Source organism: Rattus norvegicus, chromosome 19 (assembly GCF_036323735.1).
Source record: "Rattus norvegicus strain BN/NHsdMcwi chromosome 19, GRCr8, whole genome shotgun sequence".
Taxonomy (NCBI): Eukaryota; Metazoa; Chordata; class Mammalia; order Rodentia; family Muridae; genus Rattus; species Rattus norvegicus.
In genome coordinates this window covers 54,770,002-54,786,928 of record NC_086037.1, presented here as the reverse complement: position 1 = coordinate 54,786,928, position 16,927 = coordinate 54,770,002, and the positions used below count along the sequence as shown (strand labels likewise).

The 16,927-nt window shown below is 41.3% G+C and overlaps 1 protein-coding gene across 1 annotated transcript in view; it reads right to left on the bottom strand.

The window, feature by feature from the left end:
- Phlpp2 (PH domain and leucine rich repeat protein phosphatase 2) overlaps positions 1 to 16,927 on the bottom strand; it is a 66,678-nt gene that overhangs the window by 24,330 nt on the left and 25,421 nt on the right. The window contains exons 3-9 of the mRNA NM_001109131.2: positions 16,785 to 16,918; positions 10,029 to 10,219; positions 6,778 to 6,903; positions 4,920 to 5,074; positions 2,306 to 2,452; positions 1,691 to 1,921; positions 346 to 548 (exon numbers count right to left, since the gene is read on the bottom strand). Of these exons, the coding sequence (NP_001102601.2) occupies positions 346 to 548; positions 1,691 to 1,921; positions 2,306 to 2,452; positions 4,920 to 5,074; positions 6,778 to 6,903; positions 10,029 to 10,219; positions 16,785 to 16,918 (1,187 nt within the window). The remainder of the gene's footprint in view (positions 1 to 345; positions 549 to 1,690; positions 1,922 to 2,305; positions 2,453 to 4,919; positions 5,075 to 6,777; positions 6,904 to 10,028; positions 10,220 to 16,784; positions 16,919 to 16,927) is intronic.

The following is a 16,927-nucleotide window of genomic DNA, read 5'->3' as shown; positions in this document are numbered from 1 at the left end:
CCACCAGGAATCACTGTTCACACAGTTCTGCCACTTCTCTGACATGGTCACCTTCTTCTGAGGTGGTTTTATAGTCAAATTCTCACTGGCTATGGCTGAGGTCTCCAGAAGATACTGAGCCTAGTGCCTCTTCATATGCACAATGAATTTCAAGGCACCCAGCCTTGTCTTTTTTTAGGTCTATATCCATTGTTTCAGGGCTAACGGCAAAGTTACAATAGAATGCACAAGGGGCCACAACTCTATTCTGCAGAGTGGCTGAGAAGGACCACAGATGCCACTCTTCTTAGAAGGCTCAGACTAGAGCTGAAAGAGCTAAAACAGGAGATTGGATAGAGAACTCACTGTTCCAATTGGCGTAGAGGTTTCGAAGGGAGAAGCCACTGAGTGTCAGCTCTCTCAACTGGTTCCGCTCACAATGCAGCTGCTCCAAGCTACATAAGGAGCTAAGGTCCAAATCAGTCAACTGATTGTCCCGCAAATCCATGTGAGTGATGTGTTTATTTCCCTCCAGATTTTCAATAATCACCGTTTTCAAGTGGTTCATCCTTAATATTCAGAAATAGGAAAATAACTAAAAAGAATTTCTATTATGGGTTTAGAAACGTAGAACAGAGAGGTAAGACCCTCTCCTCTCTTTACTGAACTCGAGAATTTCACTACTTGCTTCATTTTTCAAGGTACCACATAAAGAAAACAACCTGTTGATTTATAGAAAAGGAAGCCAAGATCCAGGTAAATTAGAACCAGTAAATACACAAACTAGACAGGAAAAAGGCAATATTCATGAAAATTATTTATATCTAAGTACCTAGCAAGGTGAGGTGGAGAAGGGGAGAACAAGGAAATGGGTATGCTCTGGAGTGAGAGAGAAGCTAGGCTAAGCTAAGCTTCCCTTTCCTGTGGTTCCCACACCTCCTTTTCTCTGTGCTAAGACTCCCAGGCACTAAGGAGAAAAAAGTCACCTGAATGCACATGAATGGTTCAAACACAAACTTCATATAATGTTTCTGCTTCTTGTCTCTTCACCTACTTGACTTAGCACAAACCAGCCTGTTCTCCTTCTCTGTGCTACTAAATTCCAGGCTGTCTTTACAGGGCTGCTATCAGCTTCCTGCAATGTCAGAAGATGTGGTAGATACTTTTTACCACCTTCCTTTAGAGAAAAATGGTCACTACAAAGTAAAAGTCTTAAGGTTTTTAGTAGTGAAGCCTTGAATATTTCAACTACAATACATTATCAAGAAAAAAAGTGACTCAACAGAAAAATGGTCAAGCTTATAGAAAACTAGAAACCACTAGTCAACATACAAAATGATGTTTGATACCACTCATAAATAAGCAAATGCTCATCAAAACAATGAACTACATACAATGCTGTACCTTCTACTGCCAGTAAAGAAAAAGAAAAAAAGACCACTGAATCCAGTGTGGGTAAATGGAAATTCTCAAAAAGCGATGCTGAAAGAATAAGTCAAGACCATCTTGGGCAATCTAAGTCTGTCACTGACAAACCCGCCCTATCCTTTTTCTCTCTGCTACTGGGTAGATAATGAAGTTTTACTGCCCATCTGAGAGCATTTATTTTTCTACTGTTCTAAGCTCCTAATGTCCCAAAGAAACATTTATGAGGAGAAGACATCAAGGTGCATCCCAGCAAAACTAAAGATGTTCCCGTAGAGTGCCTCACCTTAGATCCACATGCTTAACATGGTTCATCCTGGTCAGCACCCCTAGGTTCAGGATTTCCAAACGGTTTCCTGCCATAACCACTTTATCTAACATGGTGAGTTTCTCCAAAACTTCAGGAATTTGACTAAAATTGTTGAAGGAAATTCCCAGAGAAGTAAGCTGCTGCAGGTTTCCCAATTCATCTGGTAGAGCTGTGAGAACATTGCCATCAAGGCAGAGGGTCTGAAGACTGTGGAAAACAAACAAGCCTGCATTATGGAACAGTGGACACAAACCAAGCCAGGATGGGAGCTGTAACTCATGACACGACACTAATTATTTACAATTCAAACATTACAACACTTCCCAAATTGTGGCCGGCCCATGGGGAGTAAATAGAAGTTAGACATGGGCCTTCAGATACTACATAAAGATCCATGGTCTCTGCTGCTGAAATGGAAAGAGTGGGTCACTGCTTGGTGGCATGGTCAGATCTAGCATCAAGAGCCATTACTTAATAGAATCTTGTTAAAAATGTGACTTATCTCACTGTGAAAGCTCAAAGTGCTACCTGCATTCTAAGACTAGAAGAGGTCTCCTGCAAAAGAAGAATGTAGAAAAAGCCAACACTTACTTTAACAGATTACCAATCTGACTTGGCAAGTCATGAAATCCATTACAAGAAAGGTTGAGTTCAGTCAGGGTAGAAATCTCACACAGCAACACAGGAAACAGTCCAAGCTTATTATGGGACAAGTTCAGGCCCTTCAGTTGAGAAAATCTAAAGAAAAAAGGCACAATACAAACTATATTTCCATAAATCCATTGTTATAGTATGAATATCCACTATATCTTTACAGGGACCATCAATGGACTTTGATGATCTATTTTTTTTAACTGTTTTATTATTGCTGTTGGAGACCTTCTATGTAGCCCAAACTGGCCTAGAACTCTCGATGTAGCATAGGCTGGCCTCAAACTCAAAATATTGCCTCCATTTGCAAAGTGGTGGGATTACAGACACGTGCTACCACAACCAGGTAAATGACCTGTTTAAATATGCACCATATGAGTTGTTCTAGAGACATGTTTTCATTTATGTGCTAACAAATGTTGTGTGGACACAAGATAGTAAAGTGATTAAAATATAGAGCATGCTGTCAACCGGTCAAGAAAGTCCTACACTGAGGCAGAAAATGCCCATGGGAGCTCCTGCTGCCACAGTACCTTTCTATCAAGTCACACTTGCTACCTTTAAACTCATTTTACTAAATGTCTACACAAAATACACAAAATTTAGTCTCTTCAGATACCACAATAGCTAGCAAATACATAGCACATTAAAAGCAGTTTCTTTATAATAAAATTATATTGGCATGAATGTCACTTGAAATAAATGGGTCAGGTGAGCTTGAAAACATGTGGCAGGCAGTCTTGTGTGGTAAAGTGTGTGAGGCACATGAATCCTGTGTTGTTGCCATCTATGCAGTCAAAGTTTCTACACTGTCTTACCTCGAGACAGTGTAGCCATAGAATGGTGTGTGGAACATCATGTTTTATATCATACAAGTAAGGTGATAAGACAAAGGCACTGTTCCTCTGCTTTGAGAATGGAACCTATGTTACCTAACACTAAGGCTCCTCTTTCAAACAGTAACCTCTGACTTCCAGGCGACCTGACTCTGATTACATATTGTTCTTTGCCCAGGTGCCTTGACTTCAGAATCTCTGGCAAGCTCTCTAACAACTCAGGTGGAAATGCTAAAGGCTGACTTCCTTACTGTTAAGGCTTATCTTAATTTACTATACAAAATAAGTCAAATACCTGTAACATTACTAAATATATTCTTGTATCTGTAAAAGATTAGATTGTAAATACCTGTGTTTTTCTGAATATTATACAAGGATAAAAAAAATTATGTTACTAACATGAGTAAGTCAAACATGTCACTTTAATGTGTCATTCCCCATGTAATGTAAAACACTTTGCTTTGATTTTCAATTTCTCCCTTCCCCAACAGAAACCCACAATCACGTCTTGTCATCATTCTTGAGTATTCAATTTTTATGTCTTTTGTAGTTTCTTGAGAAAGAGTCTCACTTTACATAGCCCAGGCTGGTCTCTCATGCTGTTTTAGGTGAAAACATGCAGTGGGATGTGGAGAGAACAGGAAGATAAAACATGCTCTAACAAAGAAGATAAGCACATAGATCATAGTCTTGTAGGGATAAAATGGCTCCATTATCAGAAGAGAGAGGCTCCACAGTTGACCAAGGACTTGAGAACTAGTGGGAGTGAATACACAGGAGAGAGAAAGCCTGCTCCAGCCTTAAGCCATTTCAATTCGAAACTTTTGAGTAAAAAACTGTCCACGTATGAACTCTCTCACTCTGCCATAGCTACAGATGATGCTTTATCATAAATGCAAATCATGCCTTGGTGTTAATATAAAGATTACCCCAAGCCTGGCACAGTGGTGCAGGCCTTTAATTCCAGCACCCTGAAGGCTGAGGCAGGCAGATCTCTGTGGATTCAAGGTCAGCGTGGTCTACAGGGTGAGTTCCAGGCCACTCTGAGACCCTGTCTTATAACAAAAGAAAAACAAATCACCAAAAAATAGTATCAAAATCAATGGCAATTCATTGTAGTCTTTGAAATATAACATTCCACCACCCTTCTGTTTTATAGGGAGAATAATAAGAAAAGAGATTTGTGTTAATAAAAGTTTTGCTTTTTCAAAATGGAGTGGCATTTAGAAAATATGGTATAAAGTCCCAGCTGGTTCTTCTCAGAGGTTCGTGTGCTGGAAGCGTGGCTCCAGCATGGTAGGACTGAGGGTGGTAGACCTTTAAGAGGTGAGAACCAGGACATAGCTCAGGGATAGAATACTTGTCTAGTATACACAGGGTTCTGGGCTCAATCAATACCCAACCTCACTAAAATAATAAACAAATATGTAAAAAAAGGAAGAGGAAGTAATTAAGTCACGAACACTCTGTCCTGACCACCGACTATCCCTGGTTTCCTGTCTGGCTATCCCACCGTCCACCATGATATGCTGCAGCAAAGGGATCATCTCTTACATTTAAACCTCTTCTCTTTATACATTATCCAGCCTCTGGTTATTCTGTTATAGAAATGAGGAATGATTTAATCTAGTAAATGTGTCCACTTAAGTGTGACCCACTAAGCTACTGATTAAAATTCATTTTCAACATACTAGTCTGGAAACCTCTTCTCTACATACTTGTAGAGTGTGTCAAGGCCCCCTGGTCTTTCTAACTGCATGAAGTTGTGTCGCAGGTTGAGGTAGGTGATGTCTTGACTGTAGAAGAGATGCTCAGGAACCTCCTCAAGGCTGTAACACGAGAGGTCCACGGTGCTGATCCTCTGGGACACCACCTGAAGAAGAGCAAAAAGAAAAGCCTTCTGAGCTAGTGCCTGCTTTCACAGCAAGGCCAGAATGGCATTTACTCAGAAGGAACTGACTAAAACTAGGAAAGGGGGAAAAGTATAGATTCTATTGTTCATTTATAAAAACCAGTTAACTGGGCTGGAGAGATGGCTCAGTGGTTAAGAGCACCGACTGCTCTTCCAAAGGTCCTGAGTTCAAATCCCAGCAACCACATGGTGGCTCACAACCATCTGTAATGAGATTCGATGCCCTCTTCTGGTGTGTCTGAAGACAGCTACAGTGTACTCATATATAATAAATAAATATTAAAAAAAAAAAGTTAACTTTTACTTTTCCCTAAAACTGTAAGCTGCTTAAAAAACAAAAGTATAGGGGCTGGGGATTTAGCTCAGTGGTAGAGCGCTTGCCTAGCAAGCACAAGGCCCTGGGTTCGGTCCCCAGCTCCGAAAAAAAAAAAAAAAGTATAGATAGACCTGTAATCCCAGCACCAAGGAGGTGGAAGCAGAATGATCAGTAAATCAAATCCAGCCTTGGTTACATAGGGAGAGTAAGGCCAACCTATCAAAAAACAAGAAATCTAAAACAAACCCCTATGGTACAATAAGCACAGTGGGCCCGTGCTTTAATTCTACCCCTTGGGGGACTGAGGTGGAGGGTCGCTGGAAGTTTGGCTACTCTAGGCTACAGAATAAATTTCACGCTAGCCAATACAATATAAATGAGCTCCTGTCTTTGACAAAAAGGAAAGAAGGAAGAGAAAAAAGCTGCTCATGTCTCTATAAAGGATTAAAATTTCACATTTCAAATCAGAATCAATGTTAAGATAATTCAAAGTACATAAGCTTTTTAAGAGACAGTGTGGGACAAAATGGCTTTTGTAGTCACATGTCTCTGCTAATTACTGACGAAAGTGTTTTCTTCTGCTGGAATCACACAGCACACTGCTGAAGAAGCTAACGATGCCCAAGAAACAGGGACTTCTTAAAAAGGCAGAAGGATGTTGGTTACTCACAACGGAAACCAGTTTTTACAAAGAGCAGATTTTATAACTGAGACAGCAACAAAAGACCAATAAACTGAATCAAGTCTTCAAAATCCATGATACCACACTTAAACACATGGCTATATTGTGTTTAAAAACACATGAGGAAAGTCACTTGTGTCCTGAGATATGAAGAATCCAAGAACATAATTTTTAGAGACACAGTATAGTTCAGTGTCATATCTTAATGGTTAAGCAGAATTATGCTGAAATGTCAATTATCCTCAACACACTACAAGAGGGATTTGTGTCAGAATCACAGGTCATATTCCATAAAAGTTCCCCTTCTAATGGTCCACCAAGGCTGTTCTAACAATGTTCAGAGCTCGAAGCGCCAGGCTACAGGTAGGGAGTAGGTATGTCAGTCAGTGACTACTGTGGCAGATGGGAGCAGTGGACATCTCATGCCTCAGTTCCTTTAGAGGTCTAATCTCATTAGGCCGTAACTCATGAGACCCACCTCACAAACACGGTACAGAGAGAAATGTGCCCGAAACATTTGATACCATTTCCTACTATGATAACACAAAAAAGTAAAGACCCAGTGAAAGCCCGTTATTATATTCATTGTGCACTAAGAAAGACCAAGTGTGACACTAAAGATGGTCACTCGCTGCTACATCCTCATCTCCTGTCCAAGCTTCCAACCTTAGACGCCTGCCGCTGCCATCTCTGGTACTCAGCCAAAGTCTCGAAGCTGACATGATAGGTCTGAGCTTGGGCTCCAGCTGAGCTGAAAGCAAGGGAGTGTTGCCGGCGCTTCACTTCTTCTATCTGAACAAGAGGAGGGAAAAATCAGAACTACTAATCAGAATTGATGGTCAAAAGCAGTAATAAAACATATGTTTTAAAATGGCAAAGAATCCGAGCAGACATTTCTCCAAATAATATAAACAAATAACCAGCAAGAACACGGAGCAGTAAGCAACACCAACAGCCACTGTGCAGAGGTAATCAAACCACAGCAAGGCTGATGTGGGCTGCACGCCTGCAATCCTGGTACCCAGGAGACAGATGCAGAGAATCCCAGCTAAGTCTTGGCTACCTAAACATCCTTGTCTCAAAAAGGAGACTTTTCCCTAAACTGTAACAATTCAACTTACACAAATCTGCTAACAATACTGCCTGCCTGCCTGCCTGCCTGCCTGCCTGCCTGCCTGCCTGCCTGCCTGCCTGCCTCCCTCCCTCCCTCCCTCCCTCCCTCCCTCCCTCCCTCCCTCCTTCCTTCCTTCCTTCCTACAGCTATGCTGTGCTATGCTGTGCTGTGCTGGGCTGGGCTGGGCTGGGCTGGGCTGGGCTAGGGAGCCACTTCTATCTTTGGATGACATTGCTTCTGAATCTTGGCAGACCAGCTACAAATTTACAAGTTTTACTTGCAAATCAATACATTCTAATGCTTACCAAAGATAGAACCTAGTGGCAGAAACACAAAATACCTTGAGCAAAAAAGAAGCCCACTGTAAAAATTCATTAAAACCAAAAATTTTTGTAACATTTAATTGTGGTATTTACAACATAATCATTGTTCATTGGTAAGAAATCAGCACAACTATAAAAACTGGTGTCAAAACAAAGAGTTTCATTGAAACCAAAAGATAATATTCTAGAATAATCTTTTAACTATTCTATCATAGGGAACTGGAGAGATGGCTCCATATTTAAGAGCACTTGCCGCTCTTGCAGAGGACCAGAGTTCTGATCCTAACATGTTGGATGATTCATAGCCATCTGTGAGTTCAGGCCCATGAGATCTGATGTCTTCTCTAGCCTGGAAGGGCATCATGTACACACGTGTGCATATACACACATATAGACAAAACTCATACACATAAAATAAAAAGGAAAAATAATTTTTAAAAAATTAAGTGAATTTAATTTTAGATACATTAAAAGACTTTGCCAGGTAGGCTGGCATAGATCTTTAATCCCAGCACTGAGAGGCAGAAGAAGGCTGATCTCTAGGAGTTCTAAGCCTGCTGGGGATAGACAGTGAGATCCTGTCTCAAACAAAGACAAAGACCAATGGAAAAGGCTTTGTGTCAATAAGTCCCACTACAAAATAATAAGAGAAACAACTGACCATTAATAGTTAATAATGTCCAAAGATGTACATATGTAACACTACGAGGTCAAGTCACATAATACCAAATTAACATAATTACATAGACATGCTGGCTTTAATTTCTACTACTTATGAGTAATTCACAAAACTTTCTCAGTATTTGACCGTGTATGATTCTCTAAACTTTGTATATAATATTCCAATGTAAAATATATTTTTTAGATTTTAGTTTTCATTTTTATTAGTGTGTGTGTGTGTGTATGTGTGTGTGTGTGTGTGTGTGTGTGTGTGTGTGTGTGTGTGTGTGTGTGTACACATGTTCTGGGCCCATAAAGGCCAGAAGAGAGTGTGGGACTCGCTGGGACTGAAGTTAAAGATGCTTGTGAGCTGCTATCTGGGTGCCTCCTGGATTTGAACCTGGGTCCTCTGTGACAACAGCCAAAGTTGAGCCATGTCTCTAGCCCATTATTTTTAAATTTCAGTAATATTTTCTATTCCCATGGTTTGCACTGAATCCTCCCCAGGATTCTGATTTCAGAATTAGTGTTGTTGTTCTATTCTGTCTCTCAGAATCCTAAATATACTTATTTTCAAGGTTCCCAGTGTATCCACTGATTTCCACCTCAGTCTGAAATGAGTTTACGGCTTGATTATTGAGCTTATAGATATCTTGGTAGCAAGCACTTCTGTCCTCTGAGTCACCTCTCCAGTCCACATTATCTGTCTTTTTTTAATACACGCATTATGGCTATACTGCTGTGTATCTAGAGCGATTATATATTTCAAAGGTCATTTTGTCATAATCCTCTTCAGTTCACACTGGTTATGCCAATCAAGCCTCAAAACATTAAGTCTTGCGTCTTATAAATACTAACCTACCAGGATCATCTGTCACTCTGTTTAACTAGCAAAGGAACTTTTCCAAGTCAGACGCAGACACATCATACTTCCCTGGCTGTTGAATTGAGGTTCATGACCGCCTGCCCAACTCTTATATTTTAAACTAATAGTCAAAAAGAAGACACCGAAAGAATCTATCTTGGCAAGGGATCTTGACAGCTACTTCTAGTTCCCAAAGGCAGCTTCTTTGTAGTCCTTGGTTACAGCACCTTGGTGGTGTCAGCCACAGCACCTAGTTCTAGGTGTGGAAGCACACAGTTCTGCAACAGCACTTGGGGAACAGAGTCTCTGATGCAGTCCTTCATAACATTCCTATTGGCATCTACGAAAATCAGGCAGGATGCTTCCTTTCCTTTCTCTCCTTGTCCCTGTCCCTGCCCATCCTTCCTCTATTCTCCTTTCCTTTATTTCCTCAAATGCTGGAGATAAAACCCAGGGACTCAAACATGCTAGGCTAGCATTGTACTGCCACTGAGCTACAGCCTAGCACACAATCTGTCTATCTGTCTGTCTGTCTGTCTCTCTCACTCTGTGTGTGTGTGTGTGTGTGTGTGTGTGTGTGTGTGTGTGTGTGTGTTCATCTGTCATGTACGTGTATACATGTGGAGGCCAAAGAACCACATGGGGAGTCATGTACACCTTGTCTGTTGAAACAGGTTCTCTGGTTCACCTGAAGCTTGATCATTAGGCTAGGTTGGCAGGGCGACAAGACCCCTGGACCTGACTGTCACTGCTTGCTCAGAACTCAGAGAACAAGCATGCGCCACCCACACTTGGATCTGTTGTTGTTGTTGTTTGTTCATTTGGTTTTTAAACAGGGATTCTGAAGATCAAATTGAGGTCCTCCAGATCCTCCTTCACCAACTGGACAATCTCCCTAGCCCACCCTTGACATTTCTTAATAAGCAAGGCAATATTCAAAATTTGTAAATCTTACCTTTCCCCCAACCAGTGGCAAGATGTGCATCTTTCCAGTTTGGCAATCCTTCACTGAGGAGACAATAAGGCAGGTGCCACAGAGAACAACGAGGCGCTCAGCCCATTTGTGCAGCTGGGTCTTCCCTTTGCGGACGTTATAGATGCCAGACAGCAGGATTCGGTCCAGATGATCCATCTGGCATGGCTTTTCTGAAAAGAAAACAGTATTTCAGAATGTACCATTAAAGTAACATAATACTGGAAAAGAAAAGGAAAATGCATGTGCCAACATTCAGTAGCCCTATTTATAGATATGAGGAACGAAGCAATATGGGTTTTACAAAATAAGATCTTGGTCCTAAAATAACACCCACCACTGCACTTATACAGTGGAAATAAGGCTTTACCTCAGATGTCACTGTTAAACCTCCTCCAAACAGCCACCTTTCTCAAAAAGTCTAGATCATGGACTTTGGGTTCAGATACACTGGAGCCGAATACAAATTATACACTCCCTGCAATCACCTGTCCCACTGAGCTTACTTTCCTCACAGAGTTTAGATAAGAGTCTATCATCCTACGTTGTCCTGAATGTTATTAAACCACCTTCCAGGGTCACCTTGTAAAAAGGTAAAATAACATGAAGTACTGAGCATAATGGGTTACAGAAGATGTGTGAAATAAATGATAGCCACTATTAATATCATAACGAATATAAAATGTAAGAGTTCTCTAATGCTGTCTACTATCTCCCATTCTCTGGCTCTTCCCAGAAGAGCCTATGGCTAATCCTTCAATCAACTGCTCCCACCTTATAAGCAGAAGCCCAGCCGCCCAGCACCTCCTTGTTCAAGTGCCCTCCTCTCCATGATCATGGGACTGAGGTACAATGAGCAAACACAATGCTGAGACCAGGATGCAAAGCTCTTTGTAAAGGCACAGACAGAGACAAGCGGGGCTCAGCTGTCAAAAGTGCCTAAACTGAACCCCGAAAACCCGCAACGGAAAGTCAGAACCAACAGCTACAGGTTGTCCTGACTCCTCATTTCACTATGGAAAATGTGCTTGTACACAACACATAAGCAGTCGATCAAGAGCAGTAACCAAAGGAAGCAGCAGGCATCACACATGTACACACGGCTCGGCAGAGGTCAGCACAGAACCGACCGACCATGCGCCCTCAGGCAACACTCAGCACACGTACCCAAGCCTTTCTTCTGCATATGAAAGATGAAGAAATGAGTCAGACACTTCAGAGGCTCACAACTGCATTTCTCAAGAAGGTTGTTAACAGCAAACTTATGAATGGCCACTTCCGCTGTCCACTAACTCCTCTGGCTGCATTCTAACTTCCTCTCCTTAGGAAGTCTGCTTTTCTCAGACCTGTAGTTCTAAGTTTCCTCTACCAGCCAGACATTCCCAACCAGGAGTTCTCCACCACTTCAGATGAAGAGATAAACAGACAATAGGGGCTATTGATCAAAAAGTTAATGAGCTTGAGAAGTAAGTATAAAAAATTAAATACAGACAATAACATACTTGTATTTTACTTGTGTAATAAACAAGATTTCTTGAAAAGTAAAATATGAACACAATACTATAAATATACAATATGCACATAAAATAAGAGTAAAAAATACAGACTATAAAAGTAATGTGTTGGGGTTGGGGATTTAGCTCAGTGGTAGAGCACTTGCCTAGCAAGCACAAGGCAATGGGTTCAGTCCCCAGCTCCGAAAAAAAAGAAAAGAAGAAGAAAAAAAAAAGTAATGTGTTATGCAGTGGGATGTTTTCTCTAGAAAGCAGATCTACATTTTTAAGATTTACTTTATGACTTGTTAAATTGTGTGTGTGTGTGTGTGTGTGTGTGTGTGTGTGTGTGTGTGTGTGTGTGTATGTGCCTGTGCATGAGTAAACACTGCAGAAGCTGAAGGCCTCAGGCCTCCTGCAGCTGGAGCTGGAGGCAGCAGTGAGCCTGCCCGATGTGGGAACTGGGGTTCAGACCCTCTCCAAGGGCAGCAGCTGCTCTTAACCACAGAGCCAGCTCTCAGCCCAGCACCACTGCATTTCAACAAATGAGCTTCAGACATACTAATTAACCTGAGGCAGTGTTCTTTTGCAATTTTGAGAAAAAATAAAATTTTAAAATTTATTTTCTGTATGTTGAGTACACTGTTGTGTCTTCAGACACACCAGAAGAGAGCATCGGATCTCCTTACAGATGGTTGTGAGCCACTATGTGGGTGCTGGGAATTGAACTCAGGACCTCTGGAAGAGCAGTCTGTGCTCTTAACCACTGAGCCATCTCTCCAGCCCATGAAAAAATTAACAATGTTACTTGATACTGAAAGAAATGTAGGAAACGGAGTACTCTCAAGTTCTACTGAACAAACTGCTTATTGGTAACATATTATTTGTACAATTTAGGAACATGAAGTCAAAATTTACAATGTATGCCTACAATAACTCAAAAGTGCTACTCATATGACTAATGTCCTCCTCTTACACTCAGGAAGTCAGCTTCTTCCCTTTCTCCAGTCATTTCCTGCTCTCTTTAGATTTGTCATTTCTAATGTGTATATCCTAAATAGTACACCTTAAACTACCACAACAGTACATAACGGCTCAAACATAACATCTAATTCTGCCCAGATAAGCATTCTTGGTAGCAAGAGATCAATACTGTTATTCAGAACGTGAGGACGATAGTTACACTTGTTTTTTGGTTTTTTGTTTTGTTTTGGTCTTGGTTTTTTTGTTTTGTTTTAGTTTGTTTTGATTTTGTTTTTGTTTTTTATTTTATTTTTCCAGAGCCGAGGACTGAACCCAAGGCCTTGCACTTACTTGCTAGGTAAGTGCTCTACCACTGAGCTAAATCCCCGACAGTTAAACTTGTAACATCTGACTTCAAATACTGTTCTGGCTATTGTAATCCAGGCCTCCATAAGAGGAAAAGAGCCCTGAGGAACAGAATAAGGTATAGAAGTGGCACTCATGAATTCCACTGCCTATACTGATGCATAGCTAGACTTGGTAATGGACTTGCTAAGAGTGACCCAGGTGGTACTGGTTTTGAAGGCATGAAGAGATCATAAAGAGCAGCTGAGGCTTGGCACCGTGAGAGGCCATGAAAGGCCATTGGTGAAGGTGCAGCCTCAGCTGCAGTTGATGTCCTGGGGACTGAAGAGGTCATGCAAAGGAGTTGAGGCTTGGAACCATGAAGAGAGCCTATGAGAGGCTATTGGTGAAGCTGAGTTGCAGTGGAGGACCTCAGTGTATTGAAGATGCCAGTACCATGGGATGACCTCCAAGAACAGCAGTAACAGTGGAGTGAATTAACCTGAGCTTACAGTGCTAGAGAGGGCAGAGCTGGAGAAGTGACACCAGCTCTTTGGAGAAGCCCAGAAGATCACATGTGGATCCCAGACATTGAAACAAGAAGCTGTAACACTGAAGTTCCCTTGTAGACCCCAAGATGTTTGAGATGCCAGAGTCGTGGGCTATCTGCTGAGGAAAGATGCTAACAGGAGTGGAAACAGCCCAGGAGAAAGAAGTTTTTGCAGTCAACAAAGATGAAAACAGAGTTGAATATTTGAAGACTGTTTTGACATCAGACATGGAGATGCAGAGTTTGGAGTATGCCCAGCTGGTTTCCTGTTTTGCTTTGGGGATTACAGTTAAGTGATTCAATGAATCTCAGAAGAGACCTTGAACTCTGGACTTTTAACACTGTTGAGACTGCTATAGACATTGGGAACTTTGGAAGTTGGACTAAATGTAATTTTTTATTATGCTATGACTAGTTATGTCCCCCATAGACTCATATGTTTAACTAATCCTATGGGGGCCAGGGAGTGGAATTATTAAGAGGTGTGGCCTTGTTAGAGTAGGTGTGTCACTGTGGGTGTGGGCTTTAAGACCCTCACCCTAGCTGCCTGGAAGTCAGTATTCTACTCATAGCCTTCCGATGAAGATGTAGAACTCAGCTCCTTCTGTACCATGCCTGCCTGGATGCTGCCATGTTCCTGCCTTGATGATAATGGACTGAACCTTCGAACCTGTAAGCCAGCCCCAATTACATGTTGTCTTTATAAGAGTTGCCTTGGTCATGGTGTCTGTTCACAGCAGTAAAACCCTAAGGTACATGTGTGTGTGCAAGTGAGTATAGGCGCCCTGAGGTCAGAGGAGGACATCTGACCCCTGCAGTTGGAGCTACAGTTCTGATTTACCTGACACGGATACAGGGAACCTAACGGTGGTCCTTTAGAAGAGCAGTAAGCATTCTTAACAGATGAGTCATCTCTCCAGCCTCAATAAACAGAAAATGCTAAAAATGATGTTAACTTGTCTAAAAGATACCGAGGCCTGCATGTGTGTGCATGGTGTATGTGGGGTCACCTCGGGTAAACTCGCTGCCATATCTTAGACCCGGTTAAGCAGTCCATGGAAAGCCTACCTAGCAAGGAACTGAAGTGTCCGACCAGTGAACCAAGGCCTCTAACCAACAGCCTTTAATTAAGCCAATAATAAAAGTGAATCCTCAAGGCTGGGGAGATATCTCTGTCTGCTTCCAAGCCTGGCCAACCTGACTTGAATCCCTAGGACCTACAGGATAGAAGGAGAGAACTCTCTCCCACAAGTTGCCCTTCGATCTTCTCATGCACACCATGGATTGGATATGTGTATATGTGCATGGGTATATGCATGCACACATTCAGACATAGACAAATGTAATACAAAGAGGTTTTCAGTGACTGGGTTGGAGAGCTGACTCAGCAGCTAAGAGCACTTACTGCTCAGACGACTCAACCAGGAACCCTACTCTCACAGACTCCAAGTGTACCAGGCATGCAGATGGTAGGCAGATGAGCATACATGTAAAAATAAAAATAAGCAAAATAGTAGAGCGCTTGCCTAGCAAGCGCAAGGCCCTGGGTTCGGTCCCCAGCTCTGAAAAAAAAGAAAAAAAAAAAGATTAAAAAAAAAAATAAGCAAAATAAGCAGGGAGAGAGATATGTGGGGATCATCAAGCTCCAGACAACTGTCACATGTGCTTAAAACCCGAACCATCCACCTAAAACTGTTCTTGTATTTCCAACCCATAAAACGTACAAAATATACATTTGATGTTACTGTGTTTTGAGGCAATTTGTTACATAGCCAAGAGATAATTCACTTACCTATCTTCTTATTGCCTACCTATCTTCTTGTGACTTTTTGGTTTGGTCATCAAATGTACATACTGCCTATTTTTTTAAATTACTTTTAAAATTCCCTTTGCTGAACATACCTTTCTTATTAAATTCCATTAGCTCATGTTACACTGGTAGAGCACTTTCTGAGATCCCGGCTAGCACTGCCATAGCCACCATCAAACACAAACTTACCCTTACAGGTTACACTGGGGCTATTTTCTTAAAGGTATATTAAGATTCTGGTCTGGGCTAGAGATGGCTCAGAGGTTAAGAGCCATCTTCCAGAGGTGCTGAGTTCAATTCCCAGCAACTACGTGGTGGCTCACAACCATCTGTAATGAGGCATATATGCAGGCAGGATGCTGTATACATAATAAATAAATCTTTAAAAAAAATTCTGGTCATAGGATGATTTATCAAGTGGTGGTAGAAAATCGGTGGCATCAGAGCCAACAGCTGTGCTATATCCTTATATGTAAAAGAAATCCCAAAGTATTTTAAGGTCCAGCTTTCATTCTGGAATGAGAACACTGACCACATAAAGAACCCAGTTCAATAACAGTCAAGTAAGGAGCATGCAGTCATTTCACCTTGGGGGTTTTAGTATTTGTTTTACTAATTTAGTTATGTGTATCTGGGTATGTGCTTTTGAGAACTGGGCCCCCAGGGGCCTGAAGAAGGAGTCACCTATGGTTGTTTTGACCCAACCACTGTACATGTGTGCTGAAACCGAAGTCAGGTCCTCTACCAGAACAGCACCTGCCTCTGAGCCATTTCTGCAGTCCTCAGCTTGGGTTTTTAAAAGCAAGATTTATAGCAACAGATGAATTCAGACCGGTCCTACCTTTTCTCCAATTTGACTATCAACTATTCTCCCTCCACAAACCACCAAAGAAGTTTATCTGCATTTTACTCTCCTGGCATGCATGCACACAAGCACCCACTCTCATGGCTCTTAAGAATATGTACCTAAATGTATTAATTCCTACCCTACATACTTTTTGTACCTTCCATTTTTTTGTATCTGAAAGGAATACGCACCACCTTAGTTTGTAGAAAATAGAGTCGCCCATTCAACATCTTTTCTGGTTTCTAAGAGCAACACACATACTTTCTTTTCCCCTGAGGCAAGGTTTCGCTGTGTAGTCCTGGCTGACTTGGAACTGATGCTGTAGACCAGGCTGGCCTCAAACTCAGAGATCTGTGAGTCTCTGCCTCCCAAGTGTTGGGATTAAAGGCATGTGCCAGCTACCACCTCGAGGCTAACAAAAATAAATCCTAAAAAAATGTAAATAAAGCTAACTTGGCAAAGATATAAAAATAATTGTAGTAAGTTTGGGGAAAAAACAAACATTTAAATAAAAAATATTTTTATATAAAAATTATATTTTATTAATATATTTTAATATTTTAAAAAATATTTTTTAAAAAATCTTCCTTTACTCCCCTTTTCTTACACTTATTTGTGTTTAGTTTCATTTAACTGACTTAAAAATAGCTTTTTATATAAAAAAAAAGTGAAGAAACAAATCAATTTAAAAGTAGTTGACATATTCACAAAGCTACTGATAAATTCTTACCACCATAAAATCGAATCATACAGCTGAGATCAGGGTTCGTAGCCTCCTCCTGTATGCGCACGGGATCTTCAAACCCCAGCCTGGATAAGTAGTCGTAAACAATCTGGAGAGGCCGTTCAGTGGGCTCCAGTCTCCTGCTTACA